We start from the raw sequence: 23,538 nt of genomic DNA, 5'->3' as shown, positions 1-23,538 counted from the left end.
GGTTTAATCCAATGATCTGTCAGGTTTCATCCTATGATCTGTCAGGTTTGATCCAATGACCTGTCAGGTTTCATCCAATGATCTGTCAGGTTTTATCCAATGATCTGTCAGGTCTGACCCATTCCTATATAAAGAAGTCAGACAACACAACCTCAGACTCACCGTCCAGCCTGCAGGCTGCACATCGACTCTCCTGGTGCACCAGTTGAAATAAACTTTGGTAATGTCGAGCTCACTGGGGTTGTAGTTTTGTTAAAGGAGCTTGAGGCAGGATTTATGAAAAAAAATGTGTATACGTTTTGTTTTCTAGTAATAATGTCAGATGAAGCGTTCCAAACCAAAAAGAATGAGTCCTCTAGTGTATCTCTCCGTTGCCTTGAACAGGCTGTTGCTGCAAAATGTGCTGCAATTCCGGACCTGAATTTCCCGCGCTGTCCTGCGGATGTAACGTCACATGATGCTGCATGCGCGTTCTCCCGTGCCGGCTTCGCTGTTGGCTGCAGTACCCCTGACGGTTGTCGTGGCGCTAATGAGTCTCATTTCTTATTCTTGCGTCAAGCTCCGTTAAGGACCAGTACTTTGTGCAATTTATAAAATGTCCACAAACTAGAGAACAGGGTGGTCTGTGCTGCTGCAGCAGATGTGTCTTCTTCAGAACTTAACGCTTGTTAAGCTTGCAGATGTACTTTAAATGGCTCTCTGTAGTATTTTTGTTACAACTAAAGGCTGTTATAGTACATGAGTGCTACTTCCATGTGCACTGTTACACATGGCACAAAATTACTTTCTTCTGGGAGAACATGATGCATAAGGGGGGCCCTGGAGAATAAATATCCTAGGGGCCCATGACTACCTTCATCCTCCTCTGCCTGTATGCCTTTATTTTGTTTTTCCCGTTTATGAAACTAGATACTTTTATTTTGGCGCTCTCTTGGCGGAAGTGAGGTTGGTACATTAGAAAGTTGGTGATGTTTCTGAAGCTCAGACGGGACTCTGACTCTAAAGTCTGTGTGATGAATGTGTTTTATGTGGATTGGTGGGACATTTTGTTTATTTTACAGCGTTTAAAGTGTTTAAATGTACTTAGCATAACGGTTGTGTTTCTCGTATTGTAGGATCTCATTGTATTTTTATTTCTCTTTCTTATCCAGCTCTTACGGTGTTTCATGAAGGAAAGGGACATTTGTTTTCAAAGATAAGGATGATAAACATAAATAAAGGCCTTTAATAAACATCAGTACTCTTGTCTCTGTCTGTCTGGGGTTCGTTATGATTGGAGTCAGATTTTGAAAATAATGAAACTAATAAATATTTGTATTCATGATCTTTGTTTTTTGTTCATTAAAATGTTAATGTGGTCTCTATTGGGAGGAGAAAACCTGAATGAATAATTGAGTTAGTTTAGGTGTGTTAAATGTCCAGGAGTAGTTTATCTGGTGTAGTACTGAGGTCTGACCACCAGGGGGCAGTAAAGAGCTCTGGTGTTGTACTGAGGTCTGACCACCAGGGGGCAGTAAAGAGCTCTGGTGTTGTACTGAGGTCTGACCACCAGGGGGCAGTAAAGAGCTCTGGTGTTGTACTGAGGTCTGACCACCAGGGGGCAGTAAAGAGCTCTGGTGTTGTACTGAGGTCTGACCACCAGGGGGCAGTGAAGAGATCTGTGTGTTGTACTGAGGTCTGACCACCACGGGGCAGTAAAGACCTCTGTTCATACGAAGCTGCTTCTCCTGTACGTTTTAATGCAGCTTTGTTTGCTGCTGATCTTAACAGATATATTAAGGAATAACATTAAAATAACATCCTGATAATTATATGCATGCCTTCTCTAGGAGAACTGGCACTTATGTGTCGGATGCAGGAGGACACAATTTCCATCCAATGATCTGTCAGGTTTCATCCAATGATCTGTCAGGTTTTATCCAATGATCTGTCAGGTTTTATCCAATGATCTGTCAGGTTTAATCCAATGATCTGTCAGGTTTCATCCTATGATCTGTCAGGTTTGATCCAATGACCTGTCAGGTTTCATCCAATGATCTGTCAGGTTTTATCCAATGATCTGTCAGGTCTGACCCATTCCTATATAAAGAAGTCCGACAACACAACCTCAGACTCACCGTCCAGCCTGCAGGCTGCACATCGACTCTCCTGGTGCACCAGTTGAAATAAACTTTGGTAATGTCGAGCTCACTGGGGTTGTAGTTTTGTTAAAGGAGCTTGAGGCAGGATTTATGAAAAAAAATGTGTATACGTTTTGTTTTCTAGTAATAATGTCAGATGAAGCGTTCCAAACCAAAAAGAATGAGTCCTCTAGTGTATCTCTCCGTTGCCTTGAACAGGCTGTTGCTGCAAAATGTGCTGCAATTCCGGACCTGAATTTCCCGCGCTGGGCTGCGGATGTAACGTCACATGATGCTGCATGCGCGTTCTCCCGTGCCGGCTTCGCTGTTGGCTGCAGTACCCCTGACGGTTGTCGTGGCGCTAATGAGTCTCATTTCTTATTCTTGCGTCAAGCTCCGTTAAGGACCAGTACTTTGTGCAATTTATAAAATGTCCACAAACTAGAGAACAGGGTGGTCTGTGCTGCTGCAGCAGATGTGTCTTCTTCAGAACTTAACGCTTGTTAAGCTTGCAGATGTACTTTAAATGGCTCTCTGTAGTATTTTTGTTACAACTAAAGGCTGTTATAGTACATGAGTGCTACTTCCATGTGCACTGTTACACATGGCACAAAATTACTTTCTTCTGGGAGAACATGATGCATAAGGGGGGCCCTGGAGAATAAATATCCTAGGGGCCCATGACTACCTTCATCCTCCTCTGCCTGTATGCCTTTATTTTGTTTTTCCCGTTTATGAAACTAGATACTTTTATTTTGGCGCTCTCTTGGCGGAAGTGAGGTTGGTGCATTAGAAAGTTGGTGAACTGATGTTTCTGAAGCTCAGACGGGACTCTGACTCTAAAGTCTGTGTGATGAATGTGTTTTATGTGGATTGGTGGGACATTTTGTTTATTTTACAGCGTTTAAAGTGTTTAAATGTACTTAGCATAACGGTTGTGTTTCTCGTATTGTAGGATCTCATTGTATTTTTATTTCTCTTTCTTATCCAGCTCTTACGGTGTTTCATGAAGGAAAGGGACATTTGTTTTCAAAGATAAGGATGATAAACATAAATAAAGGCCTTTAATAAACATCAGTACTCTTGTCTCTGTCTGTCTGGGGTTCGTTATGATTGGAGTCAGATTTTGAAAATAATGAAACTAATAAATATTTGTATTCATGATCTTTGTTTTTTGTTCATTAAAATGTTAATGTGGTCTCTATTGGGAGGAGAAAACCTGAATGAATAATTGAGTTAGTTTAGGTGTGTTAAATGTCCAGGAGTAGTTTATCTGGTGTAGTACTGAGGTCTGACCACCAGGGGGCAGTAAAGAGCTCTGGTGTTGTACTGAGGTCTGACCACCAGGGGGCAGTAAAGAGCTCTGGTGTTGTACTGAGGTCTGACCACCAGGGGGCAGTGAAGAGATCTGTGTGTTGTACTGAGGTCTGACCACCACGGGGCAGTAAAGACCTCTGTTCATACGAAGCTGCTTCTCCTGTACGTTTTAATGCAGCTTTGTTTGCTGCTGATCTTAACAGATATATTAAGGAATAACATTAAAATAACATCCTGATAATTATATGCATGCTTTATGGTTCTGCACACCGGTACAGAGGTTCTGGAAGGAGATTTGTGAGGATTTATCCACATGGATCAACCACAGAATCCCAGTGTGCCCCACGGTATGTATATTAGGTCACCTGGGAGACATTCAAATAGAACCTAATTGGACACACCGGGTTCTCACTGCCTTATGTATCGCAAAGAAAACCATTCTAGTAAATTGGAAACAAAAATCCAGTTTATGTATCAACCATTTTAGGAATCTTTTATCAGATCATATTAGTAGTGAGATAATGTCTGCCTCCACTGAACAACATTCGGCTGAATTGCACTCTCTGTGGTCCCCGTTTATTGGCTTCGTTACCTAGTGGGGGCGGGGGGGTGGTGATCTCGTAGCCCTTGGGGTTGGGGGTCGGCTTGGGGGGTCTGGGGCGCGGGCCTCTGGTGGCCCCTGGGGGGCGGTGGGGGGGGCCGCGGGGCCCTGTCCCTAGCCGGTGGGGGCCTTGGGGGCCTGTGGGGGGGGTTACCTCATGGCGGTGGGGGGGGGTGGCTGTTGAGGGCTCGGGCGGGGGGCTGTGGCTGGGGCGTCTCCGGGCCTCCCGGGGGGGGCGGGGCCGTGGACGTGGGGGTCCCACCCGGAGGGCCCGGCCCTGCCTGGGTGGGGGGTGGCTGTCTGCGCTGGGGGGGCATTGCTGCCTTGGTCCTCTGTCGCTGGGCGGGGGCCAAGTGCCCCTGCGGATGTGGGGACTCCGTGACCCTTGGGGTGTCCGCCGGGGTGGCCTCGGGGGGAGGTGGGGCCGGGTCCGGGGAGCGGGCCTCCCCTGACCGGGGGGTGCACGGGCGGGCGCGACGGCGGGGTGGCACCATTCCCAGGTATCTATGTCTTATGTTGTCAGTATGAATGGGAGGATGTTGGACCGTTTCCCCCTCCGTCTGGGGGCTCCGGCGGCGCCGGGGGCGCCCTTGGAGGTACGGTGGGGCCCTTGCCCGGCTCGGGGGGCCGGCCCCCGTCTACTGGACGGCCGGTGGGGGGACGCGGGTGTCTTATCAGGGCCGGCTTTGCTGGTCCTGCTTCCTGGCTTCGGCCTCCGCTCCCCCTCCTTCCCCCCCTACACGATTCATACGCACATAGGCGAAGGGCGGGGGGTCCGGGTCGTGGGGGGCATTGTCCCGCGGGGCCTGGCAATCCCCGCCTCACGGTTTTAACAGCAAAATAGACACTGCACATTCAACACTTAATAAATACATTTGACAAGGACACGTAGTTCGGGAGGGGGGGGGGTCGGTGTCAATCGATACTTGGCCCTCCCCCTCCCTGTTTTTATGGCATTAATCACACGCACTCAACACCAGGGGCGGGAGGGGGTCCCACATCACCCGCGTTCCCTCACTGGCCTGGGACAGGTGGGTCGGGTTACCCGGGCCTGGCGGGGCCCGCCGTGCAGCCTGGGGTGCCTTCTGGCGGTGCTGGACCCCCCCGGGGAGGGGGAAACGGTGCGTGATTGTATGTCTATGTCGGTGAGAATGCGGTGTGGAAGGGTCCTGCCATGGAGGATCTGAGCCTCCATTGGCAGGACATCAAAAACTTAATAATTTATCAATATTATATTATACAAAGATGGTTATTATTATTATTATTATTAGTATTATTATTAGTATTATTATTATTATGTATAGTATATTATATTATTATTAGTATAGATATCGGATAGTTGAATGGATGAATGAATGGGATGCCTGGGTCTGGGGCCCTCCGTTGTCGGGCCTGCGCGGGTGTCGCCTTGTTGGGGGGTTCCCTCTCTCCGGGCCCGTCTCCGGTCCCCCCCGCTGCCTCTGCGGCGGGGCGCCCCTCTGGTCTTGGGGGGCCACTTTCGTGGGGGACGGGTGCGCCTGCCCGCGTCGGCGGCCGGGGCGGCTCTGTCTCTCCGGGCAGGCTGGCCCCCTGCCGGGTGGGGGTCGTTGGCCTGAAGGGTGAGGGCCTCCTGGCCGCGTGTCCGGCCCGGACCGGGTGGCCGGGGATCGCCTGGGTCGCGGTCTGCCGCCGCGGGGTCCCTGGCTGCTTCTTCCCGCGCCGTGGGGGCCCCGCCCGCGGGCCCCCTCGGCCGCCGCCGGGGGGGGGGGGGGCCTCGCAGGCGGTGGGTTGCCTCCCTCCTACTTCTCCCCTCTGTGGGGTTGCCGGTGGCCTGGGTTCTGGGCTCTTCCGTGTCGGCCTCTGGTCTCGCGGGTGGCGGGGTTGCTCCCCCCCCTCCCCCACTATAGATACACTTCAGGTGGAGCTTTGTTTGGTTTATTACACACACACACACACACACACACACACACACACACACACACACACACACACACACACACACACACACACACACACACACACACACACATACACACACACACACACAGTCACTTAGTCACATGCATATACACACACACACACACACGCATGATCATATACATACACACACACACATAGACATACACACTGGCTTGTTCACCTGCATGCTGGCTCTCTAGTTTTTGGGTTTAGGTAGCGGTAGCGATAGCTTAGCTCAGACTGCGATCAGATCTCAAGATTTAGGTCGATTGCTGTTATTGTTTTGGTTGGCTCCGTGCCGGTTTCGTGCTTTGTTTGTGTTTTTTTTTTTTGTTGCAGATTTCCAGTGCTTGACGTGTGTCTCCGTGTGCTCCTGCTTCCTGGATTGGCAGTGGATGTCGTCGTCCCCCCCCCCCCCCCCCCCTAAAAAAAAAAAAAAAAAAAAAAAACACTGGGTTTGTATGTGTATATTTATGTATGTGTACGCATTTGTGTGCGTATATATATGTATATATATTAAATATAGTAATAATGCACACATATACACTTTTGGTTTCTACCGTCATGGTATCAATCAATAATATGTGTGCAGACAAGGTAAAAAAAAAAAAAAGGAATAACATTAAATAACATTAAAAATACAGAAAAGACGGGTGTCCGAGGCTACAGGCATGGGTAGGACCCGCCATTCAGTAGCTGAGAAAGGATGACACTAAATGTATTTCTTTTACAAGTTTTTCTCTTCCGGCTCTCAGCGAAGGCGGACGCTTCTCTGCTCCTCTCCCTTATCTATCTGCCCTGCTACTGCTTTTGTCCTGTCTCATCTTCAGAGTCTCTTCTTTTCACTCCTCTGAAAACTCTACAACCATGGAATTGATTAACTGGTCTCTCAGCACAATTGACCAAATTTTTGCAACAAGAAGACCGGGGGGAAGGGAGCCCTCCTGCCCTGACGGGACATTCTTTGCTGGATATTCGATGGACGCGTATAAAGCGTGAAAGCCGTTATGTTTGGCAATTTTGTCAGTCGAGGATGCAGAAGATGCCTACATATTTGGATTTATGATCGCAGGATTTCTCCTGATTTTCTCCATGATTGGAGGAGGTGGTTTCCTGATGTATCGTTAAATGCGTAAGTCGGCGGCGGCCTCTTTCAGCCACTTTGCAAGGCTGCCGGACGTGGCAGATGGATCAAGCAAAGCGATCAGCGCTCTGACTTTTACGCTGGGGGAGCAGGCCCGTAAGCTGGATGCGATCTCGAGCAGAACCGCAGGCTGGCGGGGGTTTGAGCTCATCAACAAGATGGATAACAACATGGAGAAGCTGAGAGCTCAGCTTGGCCGGAATTGATTGATCACTATTTCGTCTGATTGAAGTCGCTGATGATGATCAGAGACTGGAAAGGCAGACGGAAAATTACTGGGCTGCCTGTTCTCAAAACAACTGCTGATTCTACTAATTTGACCTTGAGAGAGCGGCTTGGCACGATCGCTCCTGCTCACAATCTCCTGGAGGAATGCAAACAAGATAACTCTGTCTCCCAGCCCTTCCCTCTCCCAAAACACCTGAGGATCCGCCCCCAGAACTGTACGGCTGCCCGAAAACATAGAGGACGCTTGGCTGCTCTCTCTGGGCGAACGGTCCTCGGACTTATCGCGTCACAGACTCTCACATACACACTGACACACACACCCCCCTCATCCAACCGCCTTCCTGGCTCCCCCTCTTATCAGCCCCCCTGACAAGGACGTTCGGGTTTGAGCGCCAGCTACGCGGCTCTCATGAACTTGATGAACTTGCCAGGACCACCCCCCCCCCGACTTGCCCACCCCCCATCACCCACATGCAAGTCTTGTGACCTCTGTGCTTCGTGTGCTGCGAGGGGTTTTTTTGCGACTTGATATTGTGTATTGTATGATATTCAATGTGAAGATGTATTTTTTTCTCCTCCCCCCCCTATCCCAGTGTTACCCTTTGGAAAACAGGCGCACAATTCCATCAGTGCCACCGCCGGTGTATCCGAAGTCAAAAACTGTTTTCTAAACTGACTCAATAAAGCTGATTCTGATTCTGATTATGACTATGATTATGATTATTATTACAGCCAGCTCAGCCAATGACTAGCCGTTATCACTTCCCCTGCAGATATTCCAGCTGAAGTAGCTTGTAGCCAAATCTAATTTTTATTGGCATCATGTCTGTGCTCATATGAAGAAAAAGTGGCGTTAAAACTGCTCTTCATACACCAAAGGATCACGTGACTTAAAGCTCCCTCCAGGTTTTTTTAGTCTATGAACTCTAGTCAGCTCGGTAAACTGAAGCCAATGGGGAGTAGCAGTATGTGCAGTTCCTGAAGTGACCACTTGGGTCTGGATCCAACAGTGAGTCAGATCTACAATGACCTCCGTGCTTAAATGTCCAACTTGATAGCATAATTTAACATATTTGCAGACAGGGAAAGAAAGAAAGAAAGAAAGAAAGAAAGAAAGAAAGAAAGAAAGAAAGAAAGAAAGAAAGAAAGAAAGAAAGAAAGAAAGAAAGAAAGAAAGAAAGAAAGAAAGAACTCCTACAATGGGGAAATTCTTTCTCTGCATTTAACCCATTTTTTAGTTGAACTAGTAGCAGTGGTCTGCCATGCAATGGCACGGCGCCCGGGGAGCAGTAAGGGTTAAGGGTCTTGCTCAGGGGACCAAGGTGGTTGACTTTTGGTTACAATCCAGGGGCTTGAACCTGGTCCTCCAGACTTCAGCCCTCCTCTGTAACCACTAGGCTGCCACTTCCCTTAAAGGAAAAGGAAAAAGGAAAAGGAAAAGTCTTTTGGTCTCCATCCGCCGGGAGTCTCTGGTGTCTAATGACTAGCTGTTGTCACTTTTGCTTCTTAAGTAGATAGCAGTTCTGTAACCGTGTCATTAGCTGTAAATTTAGAGCTGAGAAAACTTAATTTCTCCTATTTGATCATCCAAATCTAGAAGCAACAGCAATAGAAACTGTTCTCCACAGATACCAAAAACAGCACGGTACAAAACCCAGACTTCCAAACAGTCTCAGACCACTGCATCAATAAAACAGTTTCCTACCATTAACTGTACAATAAGTCATCTTTCTGATTCATAAACTATATTCATGTAGTGCTTATCCGGTGTAAAACTCCATCTGGTCTCCATCCTATCCATGTTTACATTCCTACATCCAGTTGTTTAAAGTTCTTCAGATCAACTGTTTGAATTGAACTGATCTTGTCATGATCACAGTTCATGGTTTTTTTGCTGTGTTACTGACTCTCCTGTCTTCTGGATCCTGCCACCCTCATCAGCCTCATTCCCTTCACCTGTGCTTCCCTGGCCCAGCTCCACACCTGGTTTCCCTCATCAGTTTCCCCTTCATAAACCGGCCCATTCCCTCATACCTGTTGCCAGATTGTCGTGTGCTTTTGCTCCGCTTTCCAGCCTTCCTGATTTCTGTCCTGTTCCTGCCTGCCTGCCTGTAACCCTGCATGACTCCCGGTATGACTCCCGGTTTTGGATTTTTGCCTGCCCCCTTGGACTTGTTTGCCTGATCTGCCTGTCTGCCCGGTTTGACCCCTGCCTGTCTTTGACCAGTATTAAAGCCTCACGGACTCTGATTCTGCCTGGTGTTGTGCTTTTGGGTTCTCTGTCCTGTCTGAGCCGTGACAGATCTTCCTGGATGTTTGTGAGACCTTTAACTTCTTCAGTTGGTGCAGCTCATCGCTGTGGTGAGAATCATTTCCAGCTCCAGCTTCACTCGTTCACCACAGGTACCGTCAGGTCCGGAGGTGTTTGGACAATGAAATTAAATTATTATGTGGAAGTTTAGACTTTCAATTTTACTTCACAAACAAAAAATATTTTATAAAAATACAAAACATTTTTATATATTACCTCACATTTACTGTGCAAGTGCCTGGTAAAGCACACTGTTGAGAATTTACTTGAGAGTGTATATTATTTGTTAAAAACGGGCTTTGTTGGAGAATAGATAAGTTAAAGGTATAAGATAATTCATAAGAGAGATGTGTAAAATCTAAGTTTAAACCAGAATTATCTAATTTCAGTTCACTTGGTTGAGAGGACATTAAAATGGACTACCTTTCCCATGATGCTTTGAGAAGCAAATACAGGAAGTGTATGAGATGACGCCGGAGTCTGCTGTTGCGGGAAGAAGATGTTGTACCTCTCATTGATAGCTGCACATGCTACAATAATTTGTTGGCACACTAAGCTATATTTCCTTCACGTGTAGCTGAACCGTACTTCAATGAAACATCACAGTCTGTGTTCTTATTTCAAAAGTTTACTGAAAAACCTTTCATTCAATTACAAAAAAAAACTGTGCTATAATACGACAAAATAATATTCTCATGCAAGCACGGTCAAAACTAGTGTGCTCCCTCGGTTCCATAGTTTCACAAAACAAAATACACGAACATCACGTGATTTATACGTAACCAATGAGAAAGCTGCAGTTATTAATATTAAGCACCTTGCGCACTGATATTAAAAACTGCGTATTACTCAACATACAGTTAAATCAAATATTAGAAAATCTAAATGATATAATAACTTTGTTCATATATGGCTCTAACTTCTCAGAGACTGTGGCTCTGTAGCAGCTCTTCATGGGAATAATCTTCAGGAAACTTCTCAGAGACTTTGGCTCTGTAGCAGCTCTTCATGGGGAATAATCTTCAGGAAACTTCTCAGAGACTGTGGCTCTGTAGCAGCTCTTCATGGGGAATAATCTTCAGGAAACTTCCCAGAGACTGTGGCTCTGTAGCAGCTCTTCATGGGGAATAATCTTCAGGAAACTTCTCAGAGACTATCGCTCTGTAGCAGCTCTTCATGGGGAGTAATCTTCAGGAAACTTCAGGAAAATAATCTCTGCTTATCTGAGAGGCTTCTGAAGAGAATCAAGACCTTCCTCAGGAACTTAACGGCACAGCATCGTCTTAATGCATCGGCCCTGCTCTCTATGGAGAATAAACTTGTCATAAAAAGTTCACAGAAAATGTATGTACAAGAAATAAAACACTGCATATATTTATAATGTTGATTTAATTTATTCAAATACAGAAGTGATACCTTAGTAAATCATTTCCTGCTTTTTGGTATATGTCTATTTTGGAGTTTGGTATAAACCCCCTGGAGAAAAATACACCGGCTGCTACTGAAATACATGCATATCTGAGAAGTTTGTAAAACGATGGAAATCAGAAACAAACTGATCTGAAACTATGTACATCTTCATCATCTTCATCACCAACTTCATCTTCATCACGGTCCAGTCAGAGTCTGTCCACACAAACTGGTTCTGCTTCAACTCTGAGGACGATCAGGACACGACTCGTCCTTCCTGGACACTCTCATCATCCCTTCCAGCTGTAGAGGAAGAAGAAAGAAGAGAGCAGATAAAGGAGTGTTAGCAGAGATCCCTCCATCAACTGTAGAGGAAGAAGAAAGAAGAGAGCAGATGAAGGAGTGTTTGCAGAGATCCCTCCATCAGCTGTAGAGGAAGAAGAAAGAAGAGAGCAGATAAAGGAGTGTTAGCAGAGATCCCTCCATCAGCTGTAGAAGAAAGGAGAGAGCAGATAAAGGAGTGTTTGCAGAGATCCCTCCATCAGCTGTAGAGGAAGAAGAAAGAAGAAAGCAGATAAAGGAGTGTTTGCAGAGATCCCTCCATCAGCTGCAGAGGAAGAAGAAAGAAGAGAGCAGATAAAGGAGTGTTTGCAGAGATCCCTCCATCAGCTGCAGAGGAAGAAGAAAGAAGAAAGCAGATAAAGGAGTGTTTGCAGAGATCCCTCCATCAGCTGCAGAGGAAGAAGAAAGAAGAAAGCAGATAAAGGAGTGTTTGCAGAGATCCCTCCATCAGCTGTAGAGGGAAGAAGAAAGAAGAAGGCAAGGCAAGGCAAGGCAAATTTATTTGTATAGCACAATTCAACACAAGGTAATTCAAAGTGCTTTACATTGACATTAAAAGCGGCAAGACATAATTAGACAGTAAATAATTCGACATAATTAGACAGTAAATAACAAATATGATTGAATAAGATGATAAGAAAAGAAGTAAAATAATAAAAAGCACAATCTGTTAAAAATAAAGGCAGTAGAATACAGCAGGTAAGTTTAATTTAAGAGTACGCTTGAGTAAACAGTAATGTTTTTAACCCTGATTTAAAGGAGCTGACAGTTGGAGCAGACCTCAGGTCTACAGGAAGTTTGTTCCACCGGTGAGGAGCAGAATAACTGAACGCTGCCTCACCTTGCTTGGTTCTGGTTCTTGGGACACACAACAAACCAGATCCAGAAGACCTCAGGGGTCTGGGAACTTCATAGGGAACTAACAGATCAACCATGTATTTTGGTCCAAGACCATTCAGTGCTTTGTAGACCAGCAGTAAGATTTTAAACTCTATCCTTTGACTAACTGGAAGCCAGTGTAGTGATTTCATGACCGGTGTAATATGGTCCAGTTTCCTGGTGTTTGTAAGGACTCTGGCGGCAGCGTTCTGGATCAGCTGCAGCTGCCTGATAGATTTCTTGTTAAGGCCTGTAAAGATGCAATTGCAATAATCCAACCTACTGAAAATGAATGCATGAATAAGTTTTTCCATGTCTTGTTTAGACAGAATCCCCTTAATTCTAGCAATGTTTTTTAGGTGGTAATAGGCAGATTTAGTGATAAACTTTAGATGGCTGTTGAAGTTCAGATCTGAGTCAATAATTACACCAAGATTTCTGGCTTGATTTGTAGCTGTCAATGACATTGAGCCAAGGTGAGCGCTGATCTTTTCCCTTTCATTTTTAGGGCCAAAAATGATCACCTCTGTCTTTTATGCATTTAGCTGGAGAAAATTCTGGCACATCCACTCATTGATTTGGTGAATACAGTTACTCAATGAGAGTAGGGAACTGTAGTCATGTGGTGACACTGAAATATAGAGCTGTGTGTCATCGGCATAAGTATGGTAGGAAATGTTGTGATGTTCCATAATCTGAGCTAGGGGTAGCATATAGATGTTGAATAGAAGCGGTCCGAGAATAGACCCTTGAGGAACCCCACATGTGATCTTGGTTCTCTTAGACTCATGGTTTCCTATTGACACAAAGAAGGCCCTATCTTGTAAGTAAGATTTAAACCAAGAAAGCAGATAAAGGAGTGTTTGCAGAGATCCCTCCATCAGCACATCCAGGACTTCAGAGTTCAGAGCTGCAGTGGAGCAGCTGTGTGTCTGAACATCCTGGAAGGCCGTCAGCTGGAATACTCCTTTATTTCTGGACACGTGAACACCAGCACAACACTGGTCTACAACAAACATCTGGACCCTCTGATTGGCCGACTGCTGTTTCTGTGTTTCTGTCCAATCCTGCAGCCTGTTATCATCCTCCTCTCACAGCTTCATGAGGAAAGCAGCTGCTGAGAAGCTGCAGCTTCACTGGAAACACTGATCTTTGATACCAACTGGTTTTGGTAGAAAACTGCTGGAAGCAGCAGAACCGAGTCCAACCTCCACTGACCCGATATACTGCAGGTTGTAGTCTGGACTCTTCACCAGATCAGAAAGCTGCTTCACATCTGCAGCCTGCAGGTTGTTCAGACTCAGGTACAGATGTTTCAGATGGGAGGGGTTGGACTTCAGAGCTGAGACCAGAGAAGAACAGCTGATCTCTGACAACCTGCAGCTCCTCAATCTGAATAAAGAATAAAATATAAATTACAATTCAGCATCATCTTCATCATTTTACAGATTAATTACAATTCAGCATCATCTTCATCATTTTACAGATTAATTAAAATTCAGCATCATATTCATCATCAACAATGCTCCATACAGAGTAGAGTTAGAAAGGTGATGGACTTTATGAAGGCTGATGTTCATATTGATGTCACACGTGATCAATAGTCTGCGTATATTTCTCTTCAGTATTATTGACTTGATGATCAGAAAAGTCTGAGTTTGTGCTGATTTCAATAAAGTCAGTGATGAGGACGACAGTCTAGACCATGTAAAGTCCATTCATGTCACGTGTTTCTGTCCCAATAACACGTCTGTTTGTAAATGATGTTTTGGACGATAAAGTTTTCATTCCTAGAAGGACTTTGTGAGCAGAGAAAGAGTTTCAGGACAGGAGGACGTCTGTGTTTATTCAGCATTCATGAAAGACATCTCTTCTCCAGTGATGGATCTGGAACTGGTGCAGAAAACTTTTGTGTGATTAATACATTTGATTCATCAAGAACAGATGCATGATGGTACAAAAACGTACAAATCTGAACCCTTACAGGGAAACTAGAACCAAATACTCGTCAAAATATAGAAACTAATTGATGCTCCAGGGTTTAATGTAGTTTTTAATGGAAGGAATGGATGGAATTTGAATTCAAATATCAATCTTTCTATGTAAATATAAATAAAGGTAAAAGTTTATTGAAGCTGAGTTTTGATGTAAACATTTGAATTTGTTAAAATGTTTTCTTCCATAAATTATGAATAAATGAACAATATTCATCATTTCCATGTTTTTAAGGAGACATTTCTTCATCAATCAGTACATATTTGTCTGTTTAGGAGTTTTTTCAAACATTTTCTCTGAAAAAGTTGATTGGGTGACGACATAGTTTCAACACAAAGTTTCTGATGTTCTTGTTGGATGTTTTGTTGCTGATGAAGGAAACTCATCGTCTAGACAGCAGCTTTATTTCAGTTTACTAACTTCAACACACATGGATTTATATTTAGTTTTACACTGAAAACCATAAAAAGACATTATTTGTTGCTCCTTATGTCTTGATGTCACCTGGATGAAATGATCTTAACAGATATATTAAAGAATAATATAAAAAACACAGAAAATTATGTTTTTCAATGTTTAGATTTTCATATTTGGTAAACTTGTAATTGTTAAAATTAAATGTAATGTTAGTCAAAGGAAGCCAACGTTGGTTTGACTGATTTCATCCACAGTAAGAAGTTATTTAGTAAATGAGCTCTATAACTCATATATTGGACGACTACACATTCAGTCTGTCCACTATTGTCTGTCAGACTCTCTCAGTTTATTAACATCTGGATGACATTTCTGAACGTATTAGCTGTAAAGTTAATTCATGTTTGTTCAGATGTTTTATTCCAGGTTCAGACACATCTCTGGTTCTTCATTTGTTCCTGTCTGACACATTCACATGTTTAGTTTTATGTAATAAATCAGAAGAGGAAGTTTAAGATGAAACTAAAGCAGAGAAGAAGAACTCAGAGCAGTCAGATGGTCAGTGTGGATCAGTAGAAGATCAGCCTGATGTCTGCAGGTTAGTGTCAACACAACTTTCACATCAGATTCATCTGAACACACAACTAAGGTCATGTCTGACCTCAGAGTCTCCAGTCTGCAGTCTGGACTCTGCAGAAATCCACTCAGATGTTTCACTCCTGAATCCTGCAGGTTGTTCCCACCCAGGTCCAGAAGTTTCAGATGGGAGGGGTTGGACTTCAGAGCTGAGACCAGAGAAGAACAGCTGATCCCTGACAGACTGCATTCCTCCAACCTGAACAGAAAGTAAAACATGTTCCAGTCTCATCAGAGAAGTGTTTCTTCAAATATCAACTTTGTCATCAGGTCCATGTGGGTCACCACCGTATCTGGACTTTATAAAACAGCTTTTACAGTTTTGTTACATCCATGATGTGGGTTCCTGGTTGTTCCTCTGACATGTTCACCTTTACTGAACATCCTGAGCTTTTCTGGTCCAAGTCTGACACTAGATTAAGATGAAAACACCAACATACACACCAATCCTTTTGATTAGTGTTGATGTTCAAATATTGTTCAAAGCAGCAGTTTAGAGATCAGAAGCTGATCTAGCAACAATTATTAACACCAGAATGGATCTGTGGAGAACTGCTGGACTTTATATCATGTGTCCAGTTTTATATCATTTATGCAGGATTCCTGAGCTTTTTATCATAATCATCCTTGTAGGTTATAAAGAGTTAAAATGATGTTTTCTGAGAGCAGAAGATATTAAAATACTTTACTTTTAGTGTCACGAACCGGGCTGCACGGCCATGACAAAGAGGGAGACGCAACACAAGGAAAGTCAATTAAACATGTTTTTTATTAAATAATACCAAATAATAAAGCTAAAAGAAGAACCTTAATTAAGTATGGCGTGTGTAGTCAGTAGATCAGTGGTGTAAGTGAGTGCATGCGGGAAACAATGTGGGTGTATGTGTGTAAGGTGTAAAACTAAAGCAAAACCAAACCACAAACAAAATGCTGCCTCAGGGATGAGAGAGAGGGGAGAAGTGAGCAGCCAGAGCTTTTTAAAGGCTCATTGAGCAACAGGTGCTGCCACTTCTCTGATGACCCTCAGCTCCTCCCACTGCTACCTGCAAGGGGGAAGACCAGCCACAAGGCAGAAAGGTAAAGAGGGTCGTCACACCCCCCCCCATAAGACGAAGGTCCCAGGACCGGAGTCCCCAAACAACAACACCTGCCTATAAGAAGAGAAAAAAAAACATAAACCACATGCAGGCAATATTAAAACTAGAGCCCGCGACAATGCATCTGCTACCACATTAAAATCATTGCTTCAAACGCCAAAGCCTGCGCTGTTGGCAAATATCTAAAAAGGCTCCTCAAGTTTTTCAGGGTCTCTGAATTTCTCAGCCGACCAGACAATAAAACCCTCATCAGGCTCAAACACAGCCTCACCTCCACACATCAGAAAACTCACCCACTGTGTCAGCAATCAAAACAGGACTCTCCCCCATTGACTCCTGCTGGACAGCACTGGATGGACTAGCAGAGTGAGCATAGTAGGGTTTCAGCAGATTCACATGGAACAGTTTCAGGGGACCACACAAACGTCCGGGACTCAACCAACGTCCGGGACTCAACCAACGTCCGGGACTCAACCAACGTCCGGGACTCAACCAACGTCCGGGACTCAACCAACGTCCGGGACTCAACCAACGTCCGGGACTCAACCAACGTCCGGGACTCAACCAACGTCCGACGCCCACCACAAGTGCGACGCCCACCACAAGTGCGACGCCCACCACAAGTGCGACGCCCACCCAAAGTGTGACGCCCACCCAAAGTGCGACGCCCACCCAAGTGCGACGCCCACCAAAGTGCGACGCCCACCAAAGTGCGACGCCCACCCAAAGTGCGACGCCCACCCAAAGTGCGACGCCCACCCAAAGTGCGACGCCCACCCAAAAGTCCGGGACACAAAAGTGTGGGACACACAAAAGTGCGGACAAACAAGTCCAGACACGGTCCTGTTGCAAACTGGACCATGATGGCAGTTGCGCGGTTCCAGGTCTGTCCGGGCCACCTGCAGCCGAGGCCCCGCCAGCAGGTGACTGGTGGAGACCAGCGGACTTCACAGTGTCGACCTTGAGGAACACAAACCGAGCAATCACATCCCCCAGCTGGGTTTGGAGCTTCCCTGCTATTTTCAAAAACAAAAAGGGAAAAGGTTAACCCAAAAGTAATGAAACAAAAATCAGTTGGAGATCCCAGCCAAAAAGAACAAAAGAAGGTTCAGCACAGGGCCAGCCACGCAATGGGCCGTCGGACCACGCACTTTCCCCACTAAATAAGAAAAACCAAGGTAAACCTATACCCAAACAAAACCGATAACAGGACTACCAGCAATCTCCAACTCAAACTAAAGAACAAAATTAACTTTCCTATTCCAAAAAACTGCATCTCCCAAACACAGGGTACACTGGACATCACCATAGCTGATGCCATGCACTCAAACAAATCCCCAAATCATTTAGGGCACCAAACAGCCTGAAACAACTCAAACCTTGGACGAGCCCCCACTTGTCAAGCCGGTTACTCACCAAACAGCTACGGACGAGCCCCCACTTGTCACGAACCGGGCTGCACGGCCATGACAAAGAGGGAGACGCAACACAAGGAAAGTCAATTAAACATGTTTTTTATTAAATAATACCAAATAATAAAGCTAAAAGAAGAACCTTAATTAAGTATGGCGTGTGTAGTCAGTAGATCAGTGGTGTAAGTGAGTGCATGCGGGAAACAATGTGGGTGTATGTGTGTAAGGTGTAAAACTAAAGCAAAACCAAACCACAAAGAAAATGCTGCCTCAGGGATGAGAGAGAGGGGAGAAGTGAGCAGCCAGAGCTTTTTAAAGGCTCATTGAGCAACAGGTGCTGCCACTTCTCTGATGACCCTCAGCTCCTCCCACTGCTACCTGCAAGGGGGAAGACCAGCCACAAGGCAGAAAGGTAAAGAGGGTCGTCACATTAGTAATGTGTCATTTATAATTTAACTTGCAAACACCTAATAATTCAGTTACATCTGAGTTTACCAGTTAATATCTTACTTTTAGTTAAAGCAAAGAATGATTGAATTCTGTATATTTATCAGACTAATTCAACAGATTCTGAAGTCTGTGTGAAACTAAACATCAGGTTCTGTATCGCTTGCACTTGAAAAGTCTTTGCTTGAACAACTAATGATCTGCTTGATTAAAGGACATTTGTGAATTAAACCCCCACGGGAGGATCTAAGACACTTCCTGTCAGGACGATCACTTTGACGCTCCACCTGTAGCCGTCAGTCCAACCTGTCCAGGTCTGAGGCCTCGTTTACACGCAGCAACAACGCTGCTGTTTTCATCAGTTTTAGCCGTTCGTTTACACCAAAACGAAGCTCAAAGTCTCCAAAAACCATCATTCCTGAAAACTCCGGCCAAAGTGGAGATTTGCTTGTAAAGGGAGAGAAAGGGACATTTAGGCTTCAGAACGTCTCATTATGGACAGAAACGTCACCAGCGTCATGTGTAGCAGCTGTGGTTACGGTTTGTTTGGCCGCTGTGATCATGATGGAAGCTGTTAAGTGATAACTGACTTCACTACTGTCTTAATGTGGCTGTTCAGGTCTGAGTCAGAACCACTCCCTGATTTCTGGGTTGGATATTTGGTTTTTAGCTTCACTACTTGAAGCTGAATGCCCACGTTTAGTCTGATTTACTTGGTTCCAATTACTTCTGTTTTTATCTTCAATTAACTGAATTAAATTGTGGCACCTCCACTTTTTAATGTGATCAATGCATTTGAATGCATTAAGAATTTGAATTAGTTAAAATGTTTTCTTCCATAAACGATGAATAAATGAACAATATTCATCATTTCCATGTTTTTAAGGAGACATTTCTTCATCAATCAGAACATATTTGTCTGTTTAGGAGTTTTTTCAAACATTTTCTCTGAAAAAGTTGATTGAGTGACGACATAGTTTCAACACAAAGTTTCTGATGTTCTTGTTGGATGTTTTGTTGCTGATGAAGGAAACTCATCGTCTAGACAGCAGCTTTATTTCAGTTTACTACACAGCACGAAAAGATGAGTTTATGGGAATATGCTGACATAGCATTTAACCGGTAATGTTTGTGTTTGCTGGGTGTGTGTGGATGTTATTGGGAATTTACTGGTGAAAGAAGTTTACTGTGAAATACGGCCATTTCTGAGCTGTAATCGGGAGTTTACTGACCCCACTTTGTTGCCACGGGTAGAGGAACAGCAGGGGACCTGCTTAAGGCCTTTGTTTAAAAAGGAGCCATCAAACAAGAGCCATCAAACGGCCATCAACACTTCTGTGAGTTACCATTCAAACTCCCCCAACCTATGCCCAATTGGCCCACGTGAATAGCAAATGGAGATAGGGCCTTTATGTTATTGCGGGGGCGTGGCTAAGAATTGATTCAGCAATGTCATTGGTTTCTGTCTCACAGCGTTGAGAGTTGCGGGGGTCTTTAAAGTTTTTCCTAGTTAGTTTGTTTTGCTCCCGCCCGGTAGAACTTTTTTTGCTTTTGAGGAGATACTGCTGCGTTGTTGTAAAACATGTCGCATAAATGGTCCTTGGGCTTTTATCCAAATCAGAGCGCACACTACAAGACATGGACGGCAGATTTGAACTACTGGACGAGGAAGTGAAGAACTTAAGCTCTGATCGTGTTGAAACTTTCAGCTCTGATTCCACACCCGCAAAACGGATTAAAAGAGCAAAGAACACACGTGTTGCTGTAAGTAAGTTTGCTTATGACTATAAGGACTGTGCACAATTCCTTTTACATTTAACTGCATGTCCACAGGAGGCAATAATGCTTAAATACTTTTAGAATCACACTAACTTTGTATTATTAATCTATACAGGAGGCTGTAAGACGTTTACACAATTCTGAAAACAACGCTATGAAGCTGGATCCAAAACAAAGGTAAATATATGTTTTTTGTTTGTAATCACTGTAATTTACCACAGCAAAATAAAAAATAAATGAATAAACAGCATTAGGAAAGAAATTGTTGAAAAGCCAAACTGATTTTGTAGTGATGGGTCGGTCCATAGACATATATAAACTTTATATATGTCTATGGACTTTATTAAAGGCTAGATGACTCGTCCGCTCTGCTGCCAATGCAGAGCGACGTCGTCACACGGCGGCCATCTTGCCACAGGAGAGCTCGCTCACTCTAACATTGTGTTTAATGGTGCCTGTACTGCTTAAACAACCTTAACTTGCTCAATTCTCAACAGATTTTCAAACAGTTTGGTTTTTTATCAACGTCAGAGATGTAGTTATGATACTGCATACTTGTGAATAATTATAAACATTGAAAAACTTACTTTTATATGAAAATAACCAGAAACAGATAGCTATGACATGGTATTTATATTAAATCAATATTTCTATAGTATTCTTAGTAACGTGTCACGTGTGCTCAGTGTAGTCACGTGTGATCTAGATCTATTTTCTCCACACAAAAATAAATAAAAGGTTGCTTTGGGGTTTGAGTTTGTTTTTAATCAACTAATGGCTCCTCTCTTTCCCAACAGTATCAATTCTCCACATAACCTTGCAGTTACGACATACATGTTGGAGCAGGTCGGCATTGCTTTTCCTGACACAGACAGCAACGTGATAACAGGTAAAAAGAAAGGCACATCCATCCTTGTTCTTTTAGAATTGCTTTGAATAGATATTGAAACTAATTAAATTCTAATTGTATTTTTGCTTGCGCTTTAGCTGCTTGCAAGACTTATTTTGAGTCTTTGAAAAGGAGCCATCGTCTCGATCAGCCAGAAAATGCTCCCCAGAAAAAGAAATTAAACAATGCAATGAAGACTAGACAACGGAAAACAAGGGTAAGTTACAGCAATATTTGGGTTAGTGAGTTACAGTATATGGAACTGAGATGTTTTTAATTTAGTGTTAATTGAATATTGGTAAAAATTATACACATTTTAATTGCTACTCTATATTTTGCAGTTGCTGGCCTCCAGGGCTAGATGTGTACAGACTCCCGCTGAAATGGCTGTGGGCGCGTGCAACCCTTGACCTGATGTCAGAAGAAGAAGATGGCGTCGTAGATGGACGGGCTGTGTGGATAGTTTCACCTCCACCCCAAAGAGACGAGGAGCTTTCTGATTTGTGTCAGGTGCTTCAGCAGAGGAAAGACAAGCAGAGTGCAGGGAGACAATGGCTCGTTTTTAGCTCTGTTAAACTCTTAAGTTGACCCGTTTGGTAGAGGAGCTGGGGCCATTCAGATCAAACTGTAAAAAAAAAAAAAACTGCAAGAGAGAGAAGTGCTCACTGACTGGACTTAGTTTTGTGGGAGATTTGCTTTTAAAAGTGCCTTTTTTGTTTTTTTCATGTGGACACACACTGAACTTTTTGGAATACTGTGTTTTAATTTTCTGCAATAAATACATTTACTTGTACTGAGGTGGTTGCTTATTTGATTTCTGAAATGTGCATGTATTTGTAGCCTGGTAAACTGCAGGTAGCTTGCAGTAATCCTCTCGGGTGCAATTTTCTTTTGCACCAGTAGAGGCTGCTGTGCTTGGGGGGTTGTTGGTTGGGGGAGGTTGGGGGGTGAGGGGTGGTTGGGGGGTGAGGGGTGGTTGGGGGGTGGGGCTTGGGTCGGTGAAGTTACCCCCCCCACCCCCCACCCCCCTCAAGTCTGGAATGTCAAACCTTTGTGTGACAATAGCCAGCATGGCACCCTGCTGAGCTGGCTACTCCAAACACAGCAGGAGGTCCCAGTACAATACGGGTGTTTCCGGACCGGGAAAATTTTTCGTTTTCGGCTGGTTTACCTTACATAAATTCCCGTGCTAGCACCTGAAATACCGGGGGTATACACAGCCGTAAACCCTGGTTTTTTTGCTGTGCTAACTTCAACACACATGGATTTATATTTAGTTTCACAAACTGAAAACCATAAAAAGACATTATTTGTTGCTCCTTATGTCTTGATGTCACCTGGATGAAATTATCTTAACAGATATATTGAGGAATAATATTAAAAACACAGAAAATTATGTTTTTCAATGTTTAGAGTTTCATATTTGGTAAATTTATAATTTGTTAAAATTAAATGTAAAGTTAGTCAAAGGAAGCCAACGTTGGTTTGACTGATTTCATTCACAGTAAGAAGTTATTTAGTAAATGAGCTCTATAACTCATATATTGGACGACTACACATTCAGTCTGTCCACTATTGTCTGTCAGACTCTCTCAGTTTATTAACATCTGGATGACATTTCTGAACGTATTAGCTGTAAAGTTAATTCATGTTTGTTCAGATGTTTTATTCCAGGTTCAGACACATCTCTGGTTCTTCATTTGTTCCTGTCTGACACATTCACATGTTTAGTTTTATGTAATAAATCTGAAGAGGAAGTTTAAGATGAAACTAAAGCAGAGAAGAAGAACTCAGAGCAGTCAGATGGTCAGTGTGGATCAGTAGAAGATCAGCCTGATGTCTGCAGGTTAGTGTCAACACAACTTTCACATCAGATTCATCTGAACACACAACTAAAACATGTCTGACCCCAGAGTCTCCAGTCTGCAGTCTGGACTCTCCAGAAATCCACTCAGATGTTTCACTCCTGAATCCTGCAGGTTGTTGTTATCCAGGTCCAGAAGTTTCAGATGGGAGGGGTTGGACTTCAGAGCTGGGCCCAGAGAAGAACAGCTGGGGCCTCATGTACTAAGAGTGCGTGGATTTCAACGTGAATTCGTGCGTGGAATTAACAAGACCGCAAAAATTCATATGTACAAAGCTGTGCGTTCGCCCAAATCCACGCAGGTTTCTCTGTACATCCCAATCAGCGTGGATTTGAGCGCACATGCGGGAGCACAACACTCCGCCCCGTCTCCTCCCTCAAATATATGTTTGAATATGATATGAAGATAATTATCCATTAAAAACCGCTCATCCTAACAATAAATGTGCAAAAACAGGTAAAACAAATAAAAAAAGAAAACATCGGCTCTGAGCTGGGTGTCGGACTCCAGTCCTCGAGGGCCGGTGTCCCTGCAGGCTTTAGATGTTTCCCTGCTTCATTGCACCATGATACAAGTGACTGTGTCATCAACAGAACTATCCAGACTTTGGTGACAAGCTGGTGACGATGATTAATTAGAATCAGGTGTGTTAAAGCAGGGAAACATCTAAAACATGCAGGACACCGGCCCTTCTGGGATTCAGTTTGACACCTA

At 44.1% G+C, this 23,538-nt stretch overlaps 1 protein-coding gene and 1 long non-coding RNA gene across 12 annotated transcripts in view; one reads left to right on the top strand and one right to left on the bottom strand.

The window, feature by feature from the left end:
- Positions 1 to 10,269: 10,269 nt before the first annotated feature.
- The window catches only part of LOC133460981 (NACHT, LRR and PYD domains-containing protein 12-like), a 77,145-nt gene continuing 63,876 nt past the window's right edge, over positions 10,270 to 23,538 (bottom strand). For 10 of the 11 annotated variants that reach the window (XM_061741694.1, XM_061741693.1, XM_061741701.1 and 7 more), the window contains 3 exons: positions 15,361 to 15,534; positions 13,509 to 13,682; positions 10,270 to 11,372 (listed from right to left, as the gene is read on the bottom strand). In XM_061741694.1, coding sequence (XP_061597678.1) covers positions 11,360 to 11,372; positions 13,509 to 13,682; positions 15,361 to 15,534 — 361 coding nt within the window. In that variant the 3' untranslated portion in view covers positions 10,270 to 11,359. The remainder of the gene's footprint in view (positions 11,373 to 13,508; positions 13,683 to 15,360; positions 15,535 to 23,538) is intronic. The other variant, XM_061741702.1, reaches the window with a different exon arrangement.
- Positions 20,012 to 20,944, top strand: LOC133461416 (uncharacterized). The gene is made up of 3 exons (XR_009784190.1): positions 20,012 to 20,059; positions 20,186 to 20,247; positions 20,868 to 20,944. It is a non-coding gene; the product is annotated as an uncharacterized LOC133461416 (long non-coding RNA).

The sequence above is a fragment of the Cololabis saira genome, chromosome 15 (assembly GCF_033807715.1).
Source record: "Cololabis saira isolate AMF1-May2022 chromosome 15, fColSai1.1, whole genome shotgun sequence".
NCBI lineage: Eukaryota > Metazoa > Chordata > Actinopteri > Beloniformes > Belonidae > Cololabis > Cololabis saira.
The sequence above is the reverse complement of the archived record's forward strand: the minus strand, read 5'-3'. Positions and strand labels throughout refer to the sequence as shown.